Genomic DNA, 18,000 nt, shown 5'->3' with positions numbered 1-18,000 from the left:
TTCATCACATGCTGGTGGTTGTATGTGAAGGTGCAGACAAGGCTGACCTGTGAGATCTCGAGGCATGGCAGACGTCCGATCTGCGCACCGGTGAAGCCGTACACGGAATTGGCGCTCACTTTGAGAGCCAACTGCCGACCGTCCAGGACGCTCCGTTTGAACGGGTCTGTCTCCTCTTTCAGTGCCCGCTTGGCCCTGGTTATGGAGACAGTCACGCATACGTCCCATCAATCATAGACAATGATAAAGAGTGCACGGTACAGGTCGTTACGTTCGGTGATAAAGCGACTGGAGCGATACGGAGAGCGAAACGTTCGACCGTGATGCTGAGATTGTGATTCTCGTGCCAGGTAAACCCGGATTGTTTGTGTCTCTGTCCGAGAGACATATTTACTCAGACTTCATTTTAACTTTGTTCTCAACATTACAATTGTACGTTTGCATCTTTTATGCCACTTTAGATTTGGGAAACAAGTCAAAATAAAGTGGGTGATTAAAGACCCATACTAGTTACAGAGCTCCGGGGCGTATCACAACTCGTGGAGAAGCGTTTCTACCCAAGAAACGACCCTGGAGGAGGTCACCGCCGGTACCCCGAGCGTATTGGGGAGTTACTTTACCCCCCCCCCCCCAATGTAAAGGCCCTGTCACACCTTGACGTTTTAGCCAGCGTATGGCAACGTATCAAAATTGATCTAAAACGCTGGCGTACGCTGAACTATTGTTTTTTTTTTCAGTTTTGGGCGTATTCATAACGAGTTGGACGTATGCATAACGTATTAGTAACGTACACGGAACGTTTCAATAACTTATACCAACGAATGCTTAGCGTGTTATCGGCGTTCACAACCTATGCCCAACGATGGTCTAACTTATGCATAGCGCGGCAGCGTATCGCCGGCGATCACGTGGCGTAGCCTATTAACAGGCTGCTGCTCAAGGATTCAAATCATAACCGCACTAGACATCGAAGTGTCAACATCACTGTCATGCCGAAGAAAGAAAAAAAACCCCCAAAAAAAACAAAAAACCATGGAGTCTGGAACACTGACGGGTTCCTCCTGTGAAGCCCATTTGTATATACCAATTCCCCGAAACGCTGCCAATACGCCATTATACGGTAGCTGTAAGTTAGAAACACATTCAGTAAGTTCTGTGGTCGTCCGGAAGACGTCAAATACATCTACATACGTCAATATGCGTTGGAGATACGTTACTCATAGGTTAAAAATTAAGTTTCGGGTACGCTAAACATTACCTCGACGTGTTTCGACTTACGAGTTACTTACAAGTAACGTGCCTCGACGTGTGTCAATGATCACATAACGTGCCTACAACTTATGGCCAGCGTATGCGGAACGTGCGAGTCATACGCTGGCATACGACGAAAATTTTTGAGCATGCTTAAAATTTGTCGATGAGCTCAGCGTACTACGAGGTATGCCAGCGTGCTTCAGCGTGCTCTTAACGTATACAAAACTTACCCATAACGTATTCGACGTGTGCCAGCATATTCGCCAAATTTTTCACATGTCGGCATACGCTGGCTAAAACGTCAAGGGGTGACAGGGCCTTGAAGGGCTGTGTTTGTCTCGTGTTAAAGGTCAAATTCTGTGTTGCCTGCTGTGTCTGTATGCACGAGCAAGCAGTCACGAACGATCTTCTGGAAACAAAGTCACGAATGATTGACCGGTCATATAGTCATGAACGATCATCCGACCACAAAGTCATGAACAATCAACCGGTCACAAAGTCATAAACAATCATCCGGTCGCATAGTTATGAACGATCGTCCGGTTGCATAGTCATGAATGATGGACCGGTTGCATAGTCATGAACGATCGTCCGGTCGCATAGTCATGAACGATCATCCGGTCGCACAGTCATGAACGATCGTCCGGTCACCAAGTCATGAACGATCGTCCGGTCGCATAGTCATGAACGAGGGACCGGTCGCAAAGTCATGAATGATCGTCCGGTCGCATAGTCATGAACGAGGGACCGGTCGCAAAGTCATGAACGGTCGTCCGGTAACCAAGTCATGAACGATCGTCCGGTCGCATAGTCATGAACGAGGGACCGGTCGCAAAGTCATGAATGATCGTCCGGTCGCATAGTCATGAACGATCGTACGAGCATAAAGTCATGAAGGATCATCCGAGCACAAAGTCATGAATGATGGACCGGTCACATAGTTATGAACAATCATCCGAGCACAAAGTCATGGATGATTGACCAGTCGCATAGTCATGAACGATCGTCCGGTCGCATAGTCATGAACGATCGTCCGAACACAAAGTCATGAACAATGGACCGGTCGCAAAGTCATGAAGGATCATCTGAGCACAAAGTCATGAATGATGGACCGGTCACATAGTTATGAACAATCATCCGAGCACAAAGTCATGAACAATGGACCGGTCGCAAAGTCATGAAGGATCATCCGAGCACAAAGTCATGAATGATGGACCGGTCACATAGTTATGAACAATCATCCGAGCACAAAGTCATGAACAATGGACCGGTCGCAAAGTCATGAAGGATCATCCGAGCACAAAGTCATGAATGATGGACCGGTCACATAGTTATGAACAATCATCCGAGCACAAAGTCATGGATGATTGACCGGTCGCATAGTCATGAACGATCGTCCGGTTGCATAGTCATGAACAATCGTCCGAACACAAAGTCATGAACAATGGACCGGTCGCAAAGTCATGAAGGATCATCTGAGCACAAAGTCATGGATGATTGACCGGTCGCATAGTAATGAACGATCGTCCGAGCATAAACTCATGAACGATCGACCGAGCACAAAGTCATGAAGGATCGTCCGAGCACAAAGTCACCAACTATCGGATAATAATCCAAGCACAAAGTCAGGAACAATCGTCTGAACACAGTCAGGAACGGTTATCCATAAACAGTCACGAAAGATCGCCCGAGCATGAAGTCGTGAACGATAAACTGGTCGCATAGTCACAAACTATTGACCGAGGGGAAGGTCACAGATGATGGCGCACACACTTTAGAAATTAAACCCGATTATGGAACAATTGGAGGCAAAAAGTGGAAGTCCACCATCTGCTAAAAGTCACACAGAATGTCACATGGCACTGACGTAACCCAAACGAACAACGAATAAAGAGCTGACCGATAGAGTGATGGCGAGCATTACCTCTGACGAGCCATGAGCAGGTTTTCTAGGATCTCTGGAAGAAGACCCTTATGTCGAGAGGCCTTCACAAAGAGGCTTGAAGATGGCGTGCTGATAAATTCTTCTTCTTTAATGCTGCAGCACACAGTACACCACACGGAAAATGGTGCAGCACGATGGGCAGCTTCATGTGGAACACAACTGGTAAAGATTTCTTTGTCCGCCAGAGGATTACGACAAAGAGAGATAATGAGCACGTATGGAAGGCTCACAAACAATGGAATTGTGGGAAAGAGGACGAACATAAAGAAGGTCATTGAGAGCAAGGGCCCAATGTAGGTTAACTGAGGTCAGGTGTATAATAAATCATAAAAACTTACCTGTACTTGTTTATATGATCTCTCTGAATGAGAGTCGTGTAACACAGGTTATGTGCGATCATGATAGATGGGTACAACGAGGAAAAGTCCAGCGTGGCAATTGGCAAATCGTAGTACCTGCAACCCCCCAAAAAGATCAAACAATAGGGCGCACACACAACATACTACACGTGACACACCACGCTCACCAACACACCACACACACAACAGAGTCATTGGTTGCATGACACGCCCAGCCGGATGGCAAATCCATCGTGTCCACAGGTATCACGTACCCCTTGATGGGCTCGATAACGATGGCTCCTTGATAATCCTCACCACTCTCGGCCTTCACCACCGGCATCACGAGGTCATGCTTCATCGCCTGGCACAACACAGCAACCACAATCACCATAAACGACGGTCACAGGCACCTTCGTCTCGCCGACGTGGATTCCGGCCGAGCCGGGGGTGTCCGTATGTGACGGGGCGCATCACGCGGTGCACCTCGATGAGCCGATCCATTCAGGCCTGATGCATTGTGGTTCATGTTATCTCTTGCACATGACTTTCATTGATTCGTACCACATGGCTCTCCTTGACTTGGCGATAATTTAATTTAAAAAAAATTAAATTAAATATACATATCGTGTTGATGATAAAAGTGCAGTCACAATATATACTATAAGAGAGCCGTGTGTGTGTGTGTATGTGGCCATTTTTCTCGGAGATGGCTGAACGGATCTTCATCAATCTTTCAGGGGTTCGTTAGTGAGTGCCAGGGAGTGTTTCAGACAAAAAAAAATTGAAATATTTGAAAAACAAAAAAGGTGAATATTTTTGGGATTTAAATAAATAAACAAACAAACAAACAAATAAATCACTATCGTGCCAAAGCCGTTTTGATTAATGAGAGTTGTATTCAAGTACACATATGCATGAATAAAATAAAAAAAACAATTACCAGACATTTAAATCCAAATAAACCTCTTCCAAGTTGCTGGTACATCCTTCTTCTCCCTGAACGGAACAATGTGTATAGATCGGGGGCAAACTTAACCCAGAAGCATCAACGGGACATTAACGAGCATCCATTCGATGAGCATTATCAAGTTCCACTTCTAAGTTAACACTTTTACAATATGCCTCTTAACCGATAAATCTACAAGGTGTTTACAAAGTCCCGTTACCCCTTCGCAGAACCTGATAAATGAGTATAATGAACACACTTGAGGAATTAATGTAAACTATAAATACACTAAACTTTTATTTTCATTAAAAAAAATTGACCGGGTAACACCAGCTATCCCTGCTAGTCACAAATAAAGCCTTCTTCAACTTTCAAATAACTTCTGAAAGCATATGGTATGGAAAAAAACCCCCAAAAAAACAGTGAAAATGAAATCACAATTAAAAGTTCAGAATATAATACAATCACAATTGGGCCGATGAAAGAGGGTTTTTAAATACTCGTCACGTGACGGGCCTAAGCTGCCCACAACTGACAAAATATTGGAGACTTTATATGGAAGGTTCAAGCAATCACTTTCTCAGTGGGGAGAAAAATGTAATTTACAAAATCATTGTAAACTAGAGGGGGAGCACTCGGGAGAGTGCAAAACCTCCGCCGCCAATACTGCTGGGTCACTCAACTGAACCTTATATCTTATTCATTGAATATGTCAACAGTGCTGACAGAGTTATAGTTCTTTTCTCCAACATTTTTTTTTTGGGGGGGGGGGGTAGGAAATCACTTAAAACATGTAGAAATGCAAAAAAAAAAAATTTCTCTAACAATTTTTTTGGGGGGGGGGTAACAATTTTTTTTGGGGGGGTTGGAAATCACTTAAAACATGTAGAAATGCAAAAAAAAAAATTTTCTCTAAATTTATTTGGGGGGGGGGGTAAGAAATCACTTAAAACATGTAGAAATGCAAAAAAAAAAAAAAAAAAGATTTTGTCTAACAATTTTTTTGGGGGGAACAATTTTTGGGGGTTGGAAATCACTTAAAACGTGTAGAAATGCAAAAGAAATTTTTTGGGGGGGGTAACAATTTTCTTGGGGGGGTAACAATTTTTTGGGGGGGGGGGGTTGGAAATCACTTAAAACATGTAGAAATGCAAAAAAAAAAATTTTTTTTTTCTCTAACAATTTTTTTTGGGGGGGGGACCAAGTCCAAAATTTAATGGCATGATCCTTGGACCATACCTAACCCCCCCCCCACCAAGTTTCGACGAGGAGTTTTTCCGTAATGCTGTTAACAAACAAACAAACAAACAAACAAACAGAAAGGGGTGAAAACGGTAACCTCCATCCATCTTCGAAGATGGTGGAGGTTAACGAGAAGGGCACTCGGTAGAGCGCATACCTCCGCCACGCAATGCCTGATCCACGAGAACATATCGGGACCGATACACGTTTGAAATATCATGCGATACAGTAGTATATCGTTTTTGGCTCTATCTCTCAATGGTGAAGAATCACTGAAAAAAAATTAAATAAATCTCATATCCAGATCCGGATTCGGATCTTCACCAAAATCGAATCATTTCGTCATTTCGTCCTTGTCACACACCCAACCTGCCTACCAGACCAAATTTCATCCGGATCAGTCCACAACTTTTTGAGATATCCTGCAGACAAACAAACAGAAAGGGGTGAAAACATAACCTCCTTCCACCTTCGGCGGCGGAGGTAACTCGAGAGTCCATTGAACATGTTACCCCACACAGTGTTCAAGAATATATTTCAAATGAAAAAAACAAACAAAAATTTTTTTTAAAGGTCATTAAAAAGATTCTGCAAGTTTACTCCCGTTGATGCAGCGTCTTAGCCACCACCTTATTGAACAGGTCACATTAGCTCTTCGTGCCGGTTTTTTGTGACCTTTATAACATCCTTGAAAGCTAAGTTTCCTGTTTGGAATTTATTTTCCATTTTGTTTCATTGCCAGGCAGGCAAACAGAGTTAAAAAAAAGAAAAAGTTATCTCACCGCTCTCTGCGCATGTGCGATCAGAACGAATTCAGGGCCAAAGAACTGCTAAACCACAGGTTCGTATTCCGATTCGTGTTCAAAATATAATATTCAATTGAAATCAAGTTGTTCCTCAATCGTAAACTGATGTGTTAGACAGACGGACGGACAGAGAGACACAGACAGACATGAACCTATTGCTTTACCCAGCTTTTCACATCACGTGCACGGGAAAATGATGAACACACACTAAACAGAGGCAACGGTGATGAGGTTTGTGTGGTCTACAGGTATCGTTCCCAAATGAGGGGTCGGACAAATGCTCGATCGAACCTCATGCACCGGTAATAGCAACTCGATCACGTCGTCCATTGTAAACGATCAACACCACAACCACAAATGCTCGCACGCCCCGTCACCAACAAAACAAGAACAGTGCCACGCCGCCGCAAGTCAGGCCCACCTGTCGAAGCAGCTGTGAGACGACCTTGATCTGCTGTCCACGGTACAGCAGGTAGCTGAGGGGTACGCCCGTGACTCGTGCCATTTCCATGTAATTGATCACGCACATGAGCTTCTCGAGCAGCCTCAAAGGCAGGAATGCATCCTTCAGGCAGTAAACGGCAAGACGGCGACGAGTCTGCTCGGTCCCGTTCTACGTAGAAGAAAACGCACGCGGACACGGCACCTTCAGCCCTCATGATCGCCGAGACCCGTTCCGTGGAAACGGAATCCCTGATCCAAAGGCAAAGCTGCCGATCGTCACGCCGTCCGTAAACCCGCGATCAAAAGACCTGTAAATCGGTGATGATCGAGTGCTGCACATCTTCCTTCTGCTCCTGCAGGAAGTGGAAGCTCACGGCATTCAACGTGTAGGAGCGCAGCTTGTAGTCTCGTAGTAGCACCTGAAACACAGGGTAATGTATTCCACGGTGGACGGTTCAACTGCGAGACAATCATCACATTACAACATGAAGGCTTCGTGCCCATCAGGTCTGCCTATTCTACTTGTTTGGCGGAGTAATCTGAGAACTTGCCTCGTGGAACGGCGAGCCCACGATGAATCTCAGGCCCCACATTAGTTTGATTCGTGTCACACTGACATTGCATTTAGCAGGTCTGACCTGATTCAACTTTAAAGGGCCACGTGATTAAATCTTTACAAGTGATTACATTTCTAAAGATTTTTCTGTTTTTGGAGGATCTAAGGCTCGCAGTGGAGCTGCGATACACACATCTCACACACGTGGACAAACAGACGAATACACGAGACAACACAAGACTGTTGGACAGACAAAACACAGCCACTGAGCTTGGGGGAAGTGCCATCACTTCCCACGGCACTCTGGGTACCAACAATGTCACAACAATGCCGTAGCCTTTCTCACCGCACTCAGCAGGGCATTACCTCCTTCCCACGGATGCCAACCGATGGGCATTGTCCATGCTCGATCATTTTCCATGCTCAGTGTCAAGCAAGGAAGCAGCACGTACAATTTTTAAAGTCTTCGTTACGTCTCGGCTGGGATTTGAACCGCCGTCCTCCCAGAATCAGAGCAGACCTTCTAACCATTGCGCCACCAAACCCGGTAATAAAGTCTGAATTCAAAGTAACCATCAAGTCTCATGTTTAAGGACTGAAATCTAAAAGATGAGAGTCCCACGTCCCATGTAGTCGTCCGCAGCTCCAGTCAAGTGTGGAGTTGCGTGAAATCGAACTCAGGTTGTACAGGCCTGTGTTCATGTACAAAGATCTGTCCGTGCTTGGGACATTCAAAGTTGACATGAAGGGGTTGACCACCGTGCGAAACCCACAAACCACGATCGCCGGCCACTCGATGGAGGTTCCTCCGTCACAAGGAAACGGTTCCCAAAACCCGATCGATTCGGCGTCCACATATAATGTTACGGTTAATGGCCGAATGCGATTTCTCGCTCATGTCGGGAATCCTGTCAACTCCTCCCCTCGTTTTCTCATCATGGTGTCAGCATTTCGATCTTCGTCACACAAGTATGAGCCACAGAAGCGGAACGGACAGGTGGCGAACAGGGATATCAAAAGTCAGCACTTGAGGGACTGGAGATGTCTCACCTGACAAAAACAAACACCAAAATACCGAACGTGGACCCCACCTGCAGCAGGTCAAAGGTGACTCTGCCCTCAATGTTGACAATCTTATTGTCACGCCGACCCATCTGCCGTGACTGGAACGAGGAGTCGCGGATGACTGAGCGCATCGCTGGAATGCGACCCAGGTAAGGGAACGTCGTTACCTACTTGTACCGCACAGACACACGGAAGGAAATCAGCCGCGGCTCGACACGCTTACGGCTTATCGATGACAAAACGAACAGAAATCACCGACTTGCGGGCCCACCTTCAATGCGTCAGCCCTGTTCAGCAGATAGGGTAGGTCAAAGTTTTGGATGTTGTATCCCGTCAGAATATCCGGATCGACTATCCGAAGGAACTCGGACCATGCCTGCCACGCAAGAAAACCGGAAGGGTTGTCCTCGGATGTAGGGAAACCAAACATGGCATGGTGTCGCAAGTCATTCTCCCTGGCATGAGGCCAGTGACAAAAGCAGTTACTTCAGTGTGAAAATGTAAACTGAATCATCGCTTTAAATAAGTACCTCGTTCACCTTCTCACAGAGCTGGTACTGCTTTACAACAACAACAACAACAACAACAACAACAACAAAATGCTCCTCTCCTTAGGTGTGGTGAAGTCAAATACACATCTCATTCAACTTTAAAACAAATATTGCAAGAACAAGATCAGATCAACAGGTGATCAAAGTGGAGCAATGAGGAAAAGTAGGCATGAGAGGTGTTAAATGAGGATGCAACGAAAGGTGACCACATCAGGCCAGGCAGGTATGCAAACTCGTCTCCGAGCGGTCCAGCCTGGGTTAAAATCTCGGCCCGACTATAAACTGTCATGCCGGTGTTTCACAGGCAGGGCGATTCATAAATGCATGTGCCGTCCCTTGGACGGACGTGTAAACTGGTGTCCTGTCCCCTTTGTGGATGATAAAGATCGCACAGTGTCCTTTATGAAGAGTAGGCGAGCTCTCGCCGACACCCTGAACAAATTACAATTTCCTGCCTTAACCTCCAGGTATTGCATCAGCGGCATCGCTGCACCCTTGGCCAATGATGCTACCAGCAGACGTGAGCCGCATTGCAAAGGAGAGGAAGAAGGTGACCACATCAACTGTAACTGGAGGACCTTGCGGTATCTCGCGATGAAATGAGTGCCATGCATCCTCAAAATGCTCCACCTTTAGGAGGTCATCCTCGTGCTGGAAACTGTACACGTCGCAGCCCACGATCGTGGCGCAGGTATTCAGGGTAAACACGGTTCGGAGGAAGGGGTCTTTGTCTCCCTGACGAAGAACCATTGCAGCGATCTGGATCACTGCATCTCGCTCGGCCTCGGGGAAAATCCCTGCAGGGTGGGAAACACAAACCAATAACGCGTGCTGTCTCTCGAGGAGCCCGTCACCGGAAGAACCTCCATTCAGGAGTTCGAGAGCAGGACATTCCAACACAGATAAGTGAAATATTTGGGGGAATTGTGCCTTTGATGATACAAGCATGACCTTTGGTACACTGTTAGATCATGCCCTCAGGAAGATATTTAGATATAGGGCCATCGCCCAATTGTCCTGTGGCCAAAATGGCGGCCATTTTACAAAATGGCCGCCACCGGTTGTTATTTTACCAGTTTCTTAGGTTCTAGACCAGCTGGGATATTGATTCTGGTGGCTAATCGTACATTTTCAAGGATGAGGAATGCAGTGGTACTATTTATAACATGCTAGCAACTTCCAAACTACATATATCTAGCATTCAGGGAATTAAATAATAGTAAACCCATCAAATGTTAGCGGAGTTATGCACATTTTCCGGAATTTCAGAATCAGCCCATGAGTTGTGTGCTGACCTCATAATTATGTTTATGTATATTCATATATTTCGCTGCATATTCACACAGAACATCATAATAACGTCACAATGATAATCTATGTTGTTAGTACAGCTTTTGTGTACACCTAGTAACAACGCCTAATCTGCATGTATATCTGTATGCTTTCAGTTGACCTGGACTGTGACTGTGGTGGCAGCCAACATATTTTCCTGGAGATTTCAGCTTATGGTAGAGTGGTGGTGGTTTAACTAGTACATACTGTTCTCATATTATAACTAGTAGATACTGTTCTAAAGTAGCATCGTGCAGAGAGACAATGGCCAAACTATACAAGGTGGTGGACCCTGATGAGCCTAGCTCATCAGGTAAACAGTTCCCGACCACAGACTGGAACAAATGTGTTCTGTGTCAGGAAGACACAGATGGGATGCTGACATGTCCATGTAATTCAGCACGTGGCACAGATGGGGCAGGATACAGGACCATAGCTGAGCATCTTGTAGCATTCGACAAGATCAGTCGCCTGCCAAGAACATTAAAACTGTCACAACTGGATGAGGGTCAGGGCATCGAGGCGGCATTCCGGGTTCACAAAGCCAAATGGCATGACTCCTGCAGACTACAGTATAACAAAACAAAACTTCAGAAGGCTGAAAAGAGGAAAACACACCACGATGATGACCCAGAAACCCACAAGTTCACCGTCAGAGCATTGAACGTGAAACTCATTCAACAGAGACATGCTTCTTCTGTGGCAAATGTGCAAGAGATGCTTTGCGTAATGCATCAACATTCGAACTTGACATTCGTGTGAGGCAGTGTGCCCTCAAACTACAGGACAAACACCTCCTATCCAAACTCAGTGTTGGAGATCTCATTGCCCAAGAGGCTAAGTACCATGCTAAGTGTCTTGCCTCTCTGTTCAATAAAGCGAGGGACACAAAGGCACAAGAATCTAATGTAGACACTGTTAACCATGGAATTGCATTCGCTGGACTTGTTGCCAATATTGAGGAAGTGCGCATGGACAATATGGTTGCACCAATGTTCAAGCTAACAGACTTGGTGAATCTGTACAGTACCAGGCTGGAACAACTGGGGACACACGTGACGGGGCGTGTACACTCCACCAAACTCAAGAACAGAATACTGGGTTACTTCCCAGACATGGACGCTCACAAGCAAGGTCGTGATGTGGTGCTCGTGTGCAATGAGGATGTTGGTGCTGCATTAGGGAAAGCATGTGAGCACGATGCTGACAATGATGCAGTTCATGTAGCCAGAGCTGCTAACATAGTGAGGAGAGACATGTTCAAGATGAAGCAATAATTCAGTGGTTCATTTGATGCCCACTGCGAGGCGGAGTCAGTGCCAGTATCACTCTTTGGCACTAGTTTCCATGGTGTTATATGGCACAAACATCACAACCCAGTCCAGCTCTGCGTTTTTCCCTCAACCAGCCCTCACCCTCTCACAGCTACTCATGTCCAACAGTTTGGTACGCCAGAGGGGCATAGCCACCACAAGTAGGCCGACTACTAGGCACAGCCAAGACTGGGAGACACCATTACCCATCTACCTGGACATCATGATACGACCTTTGATGACGTCACTAGAGCCTTCTGTGCCTTGGCTGCCACCCCAGACACCATGGACAACTGGATGGAGTCTCTGGAGCGATTCGTGGTATTGCTCTATGACCGCACTGGCAGCCTGGAATCAGTCAATCAGGCACGCAATCAGCAGTTCACCCAGAAAGGTAGAGACATTGAACGACTCCCTCCAACACAAGCAGCACTGATTCAGCACACAAAGAGGGCTGCCCCCAAAGCTGGTCACTGCTGGGGACAGATGATGGTTGCAGTCCCGGAACTCCCATCCCCAGGTGACTGGGGGTGGAAGAAGGAGGACACAGGTGGATGGGAAGTTCACTGGACCACAGTGCCAGAAGCGACCCAGGCCTGTCGATAACTCATACGCTGTGGATGCAAAAAGGGGTGCAGAGGACGGTGCAAATGTGTCAAGGCAGCACTTCAGTGCACTGCCCTTTGCCACTGCGGTGGACTGTGTTCTCGAAACTAACATTACATTTCATCGAAAACCTGTAATATTACCATTGAAGGCCTTACCTGGTTAATAATGGAAGGACTGTCGTAGACTTGCCCTCCAAATATAACAAAGGAAACATTGCGAAGACTGCATTGTTCTCTCATGAATATGTCACAGTTTCAAAACATGTACATGTATAACTCCACCAATATTAAATGCGTTTATAATTTTACTGTTATTTATTTCCCTGAAAGCTCGATATATGTAGTTAGGCAGTTGTTAGAGTAGTTATAGCATGTTGTAAATAGTACCACTGGATTCCTCATCCTTGAAAATGTACGATTAGCCACCAGAATCAATATCCTAGGTAGTCTAGAACCTGAGAAACTGGGAAAATAACAACCGGTGGTGGCCATTTTCGAAAATGGCCGCCATTTTGGCCACAGGACAATTCTGCGATGGCCCTGCAGCTAAATATCTTCCTTAGGTCATGCTGTAACAGTGTGCCAAAGCTCATGCTTGTATCCTCAAAGGCACAATCCGTTCCCATATCTGCCGGACTAAATGTGGGATTATTCAAGCTCAAAGAAAATCGTAACAACGGTAACAATGGCCTACACATCGATTTGTATGCACGATCCAGGAACTTTTCGATTCCTGGTTGTATCGAATGATTGGTTGCATTTTGCAAAGATGATTGAAATCAGAACCTGGCCATTAATTGAAACATCGAAAATATAATTGAGGTTTCCCTCAACACATTGCCAACACTTGGATGTTCCTTCAAGACACCTCCATACCTGATCAGGAGACAAAGCCTTTGAACAGCCGCAGACTCTAAGGTTGAAGAGAACGAGTCACCGCAGCACAGCGATTCCATCTTCGACCAACAAGCGAGCGCACAGACACGGCTGGTACAAATCCTTAATGTCCAAAATGGACAACGTGACGCAGCTGGCTCTCCACGTTGAAGCACGTTCGATCGTTCTGAACCGGAACGTGTGGGACGCCATGCAAGATAACTCACTGCATTTGGTATCGATGACGAAACCAAGGTACGAGTTTGTTATTCAGCATCAGGATTGCTATTGGATTCCTCATCAGCAACGCCAACGACACGATTGCAATCTGCGACAAATTTAGACTTGGGGTGGAAAAAATACAAACTCCAAACTTTTTTTTACAACTCTTCTCATGATCGGCGTTTCCTCAGGATGGAACGGTCCTCAATAAGAAGCTACGATTCTACGAGGAAGCACACACAATGAGAGACGAACTGACCTTTCCTGCCGGCACACTCAATGTCAAAGCTGAGAACCCTCAGAGGGGCGATTCTCTGCCACTCGCCATCCACGCAGTGGCTCACAAACGATGTGTAGGCCACGTCCACCTCGATTTGTGAGAGTGAGACCTGCGTACGCACACACAGACAGTCGTACAAACGTGTCAATGCTCCTGTTTGTTTGTTTTCGTACAAAGTTTCCAAACATGTTTTGCACTTCGGGTTCCTGACACTTGGATTATGGTTAAGAAACAGTTCTGTTGCTCAAAGTTACATTTGAGAAATTATTAAAATTAGCGGGCACAACCCTCCGCCAAAGCAAGATGTTTTGTAATACGGGCTACCACCAAAGGTGGCACTATTTCGACTACATCTACATCTACAGTCAAACCTGTGTTTGTGACCACCTTTACCGAGTAATCACCAATATTTATGTACAACTAAATTGGCCACCAGTCTACCAGGCATCATTCATCATTATACTGCGACTAGTACTACTATTACTACGACTAATATAGATATCACTAAATTCTCTCGAACTACTACTACTACTACTACTAGTACTACTACTACTACTACTACTGCTACTGCCACTGCCAGTGACAATGACATTTACTCAACATGGAGTCTGGAACACTGACGGGTTCCTCTTGTGAAGCCCATTTGTATATACCAATTCCCCTAAACGCTGCCGATACACCATTATACGGTAGCTGTAAGTTAGAAACACGTTCAGTAAGTTCTGTGGTCGTCCGGAAGACGTCAATCAAATTCGTCTACATACGACAATGTGCGTTTGAGATACGTTACACATAGGTTCAACGCACGCTACTCATAGGTTCAAAGCACGTTACTCGTAGGTTAAAAATAAAGTTTCGGGAATGCGAAACATTACCTCGACGTGTTTCGACTTATGAGTAACTTACAAGTAACGTGTGGCCGACGTGTGTAAACGATTGCGGAGCGTGCTGACAACTTATGCCAATGTATGCGGAACTTGTGAGCCATACGTCGAGTACGTCGTAAAATTTTCAGCATGCTTGAAATTTCACGACGTACTAAACATACCACGTAATATACCAGCGTACTTCATTGTTTTTCAGCGTGCTCCTAAGGTATACACAACTTACCCATACCGTATTCGACGTGTCCCAGCGTTTTAGACACATTTTTCATAGGTCGACACACGCTGGCTAAATCGTCAAGGTGTGACTGCGATGTTGACACTTCCAATTTTCAGGCGGTTATGATTTAAATCTGCGTGCGGCAGGTTTTTAACAGAGAACGCCACGAGTTCGTCGGCGATTCGTGCAGCGCACTACGACTAAGTTAAACTATCGTTGGGCATAGGTTGTGAACGCCGACAACAGGCTAAGCATTCATTGGTATAAGTTATCTTTAACACAACGAAACGTTCTGTGCATGTTACTAATATGTTATGCATACGACCAACACGTTATGAATACGACCAAAACTTTAAAAAAAAAACCTCAAAACTTCAGCGTACGCCAACGTTTTACGTGCATTTTTATACGTTGCCATTCCTGGCTAAAACGTCAAGGTGTGACTGGGCCTTTACCCCGACGCTCGCGGATTTTACCCCGACGCCCACGGATTTTACCTCGACGCCCGTGGATTTTACCCCGACGCTCGCGGATTTTACCCCGACGCTCGCGGATTTTACCCCGACGCCCGCGGATTTTACCCCGACGCTCGCGGATTTTACCCCGACGCCCGTGGATTTTACCCCGACGCCCGCGGATTTTACCCCGACGCCCGCGGATTTTACCCCGACGCCCGTGGATTTTACCCCGACGCTCGCGGATTTTACCCCGACGCTCGCGGATTTTACCCCGACGCTCGCGGATTTTACCCCCGACGCCCGCGGATTTTACCCCCGACGCCCGCGGATTTTACCCCCGACGCCCGTGGATTTTACCCCCGACGCTCGCGGATTTTACCCCGACGCTCGCGGATTTTACCCCGACGCTCGCGGATTTGACCCCGACGCTCGCGGATTTTACCCCGACGCTCGCGGATTTTACCCCGACGCTCGCGGATTTTACCCCGACGCTCGCGGATTTTACCCCGACGCTCGCGGATTTTACCCCGACGCTCGCGGATTTTACCCCAACACTTGTGGATTTTCGTCTATTTCCAGAGCATTTTCTTGAAATTTTCCCTGACATTCGTGGGTTGGGAAATCCCCGGAACCTATCCCCCCATTTCCCATTGAAACAATGCCCCCACATTCGCGGTTTCAACATTCGCAGGGTTTTCCCAGAACATCTCCGGTGTATGAATGAATGTTGGGGTCCTGGTGTATATTTTAAAAAGAAATGTGTCTGTCTGTCTGTCTGTCTGTTTGTCTGTCTGTCATGCTATAACTTGAGAACAGATTAACAGATTTCAATTAAACCAACAACGGTGGATTCATGGATCTCCCAGGAAGTTTGTGATGCAAAGAAAAGGAAGGCAGGTTTGTATCTGGGTACAACATGGGCACATGTGGAGAAACTGCAAACGCCAACTTGTGACACTGGCTATCCCTGCACAAAGGGCAGGATCTCACAAAAATGCGGTTTTGTTCTTGCCCCATAGATTAGCCACCGAGGAAACAAAAACGCCAAACTGGAAGGAGTGCACAAGATACAAGGAATCAGAGAGCACGCAGAGACGAGGAGAGTTTGTTTCCTGGAATGGCCCTGATACGTACCCCATACCTGATACGTACCCCAGATAGTTTGATCAAAAGAAGGAGAGGGGGAGGGGGAGGGTCGATTTTTTAAATTTTTTTTACATTTTGATCTTCCTTTTGGTGTTTTTTGTCGGATGTTCCAAAAAGACGTGGATAACTTTGGTTGTTAATATATTTACTATCACAAACGATACAATGATATCCTTTGTTTTATATGATACAGGAACTTATAATGTTTTATTATCTTCAGGTCTGGTGATTTAATGTAAAAGAAAATGGTGACTCGACCGGAGAAAGCTCAGTGCGTGGAATGGTTCGTCGAGACGAGATCCGACACGCAGGTTCAGCGTAATTTTCGTACAAGTTATGGAAGGAATCCGCCATCGTGGACTAGTGTCGGAGAGTGGTACAAGAGGTTTAAGGAGACTGGAAGTTGTGAGAAACAGAAAAGTACCGGTCGACCAAGCACAGGTGCAGCAGACGTTGAACGAGTGCGTGAATCATTTCAACAAAGTCCCAGAAAATCTATTTGACGCACATACAGAGAACTCGGACGACCAACTACGACTGTACACAGCATTTTGTATAAAAGACTGAAGCTTCATGCCTATAAGGTGCAGATTCTTCAGGGACGCGAACCGAATGACGGATCCAAACACAAGGTGTTTGCTTTGGAAATGTTCAGTCGCATAGAGGATGATGAAGATTACCTGGAAAAGGTCATGTTCACAGACGAAGCTTGCTTTCGTGTATCGGGAAAGGTCAACCGGCACAATGTGAGGATCTGGGGCTCTGAAAACCCCCCACATGGTCATTGAACACGATGCGACAGTCCAAAGGTGAATGTGTGGTGTGGATTTCTCAATGACCTCTTGATGGGTCTGACTTTCTTTGTGGAGGATAACATGTTGAAAGGATTCACCTTCCCACAAAATGAAGACCTGCAACCCGGTATCATTTTTCAACAGGACGACGCTCCCCCTCATTGGGCCTTAGTCGTTTGAGCCGTCGTGAATGAAAAACTTCCAGGGTGCTGGATTGGCCGAGACGGACCAAATCCCCTGGCACCCACGGCCACCAGACATAAACCCCCCTTGATTTTTATTTTTTTTTGATGTCCTGCGCGTGACAAACGGAGCTCACCTTGAGGTGTGTTGATGGTGTGCACAAACCTTGATGAGTTTCTGTATCATATAAACCAAAGGGTATCGTTGTATCGTTTGTGGTTCGAAATATATGAACAACTAAAGTTGCCGGGGTCTTTTTGGAACGCCCTGTGTATAATTCACAATTCAGCATCCAAGAAGGCTGTGATTAATATCCCATTAGCACACTCGCCCTACTCGCTCGCTGAGTGTTTCCCAAGGCCGGTATCTACACACCACCTCGTTTTCTTTTTTTTCCACATTAACAACAATGTTTGTCTCTCTCGATGATGTTTATCTCAGTTTTTAAAATGAAAAATAAATGTACGCAAAAATAAAAATCAACGCAAGATGTGCGTGTTCGAGCCGTGATGGACACGATTCCAGGCTGACGGA

At 46.0% G+C, this 18,000-nt stretch overlaps 1 protein-coding gene across 1 annotated transcript in view; it reads right to left on the bottom strand.

Annotated features, from left to right (window-relative positions):
- POLD1 (DNA polymerase delta 1, catalytic subunit) overlaps positions 1-18,000 on the bottom strand; it is a 58,491-nt gene that overhangs the window by 30,682 nt on the left and 9,809 nt on the right. Inside the window, exons 8-17 of the mRNA XM_085887093.1 lie at positions 13,761-13,890; positions 9,781-9,947; positions 8,871-8,975; positions 8,626-8,766; positions 7,287-7,397; positions 6,956-7,147; positions 3,813-3,901; positions 3,538-3,654; positions 3,179-3,292; positions 48-195 (exon numbers count right to left, since the gene is read on the bottom strand). Coding sequence (XP_085743219.1) covers positions 48-195; positions 3,179-3,292; positions 3,538-3,654; positions 3,813-3,901; positions 6,956-7,147; positions 7,287-7,397; positions 8,626-8,766; positions 8,871-8,975; positions 9,781-9,947; positions 13,761-13,890 — 1,314 coding nt within the window. The remainder of the gene's footprint in view (positions 1-47; positions 196-3,178; positions 3,293-3,537; positions 3,655-3,812; positions 3,902-6,955; positions 7,148-7,286; positions 7,398-8,625; positions 8,767-8,870; positions 8,976-9,780; positions 9,948-13,760; positions 13,891-18,000) is intronic.

The sequence above is a fragment of the Eptatretus burgeri genome, chromosome 6 (genome assembly GCF_056783735.1).
Source record: "Eptatretus burgeri isolate ZD-2024b chromosome 6, Ebu_testis_v1, whole genome shotgun sequence".
NCBI classification, from domain to species: Eukaryota; Metazoa; Chordata; class Myxini; order Myxiniformes; family Myxinidae; genus Eptatretus; species Eptatretus burgeri.
Note: the sequence above shows the minus strand (reverse complement) of the source record. Positions and strands in the feature narration are given on the sequence as shown.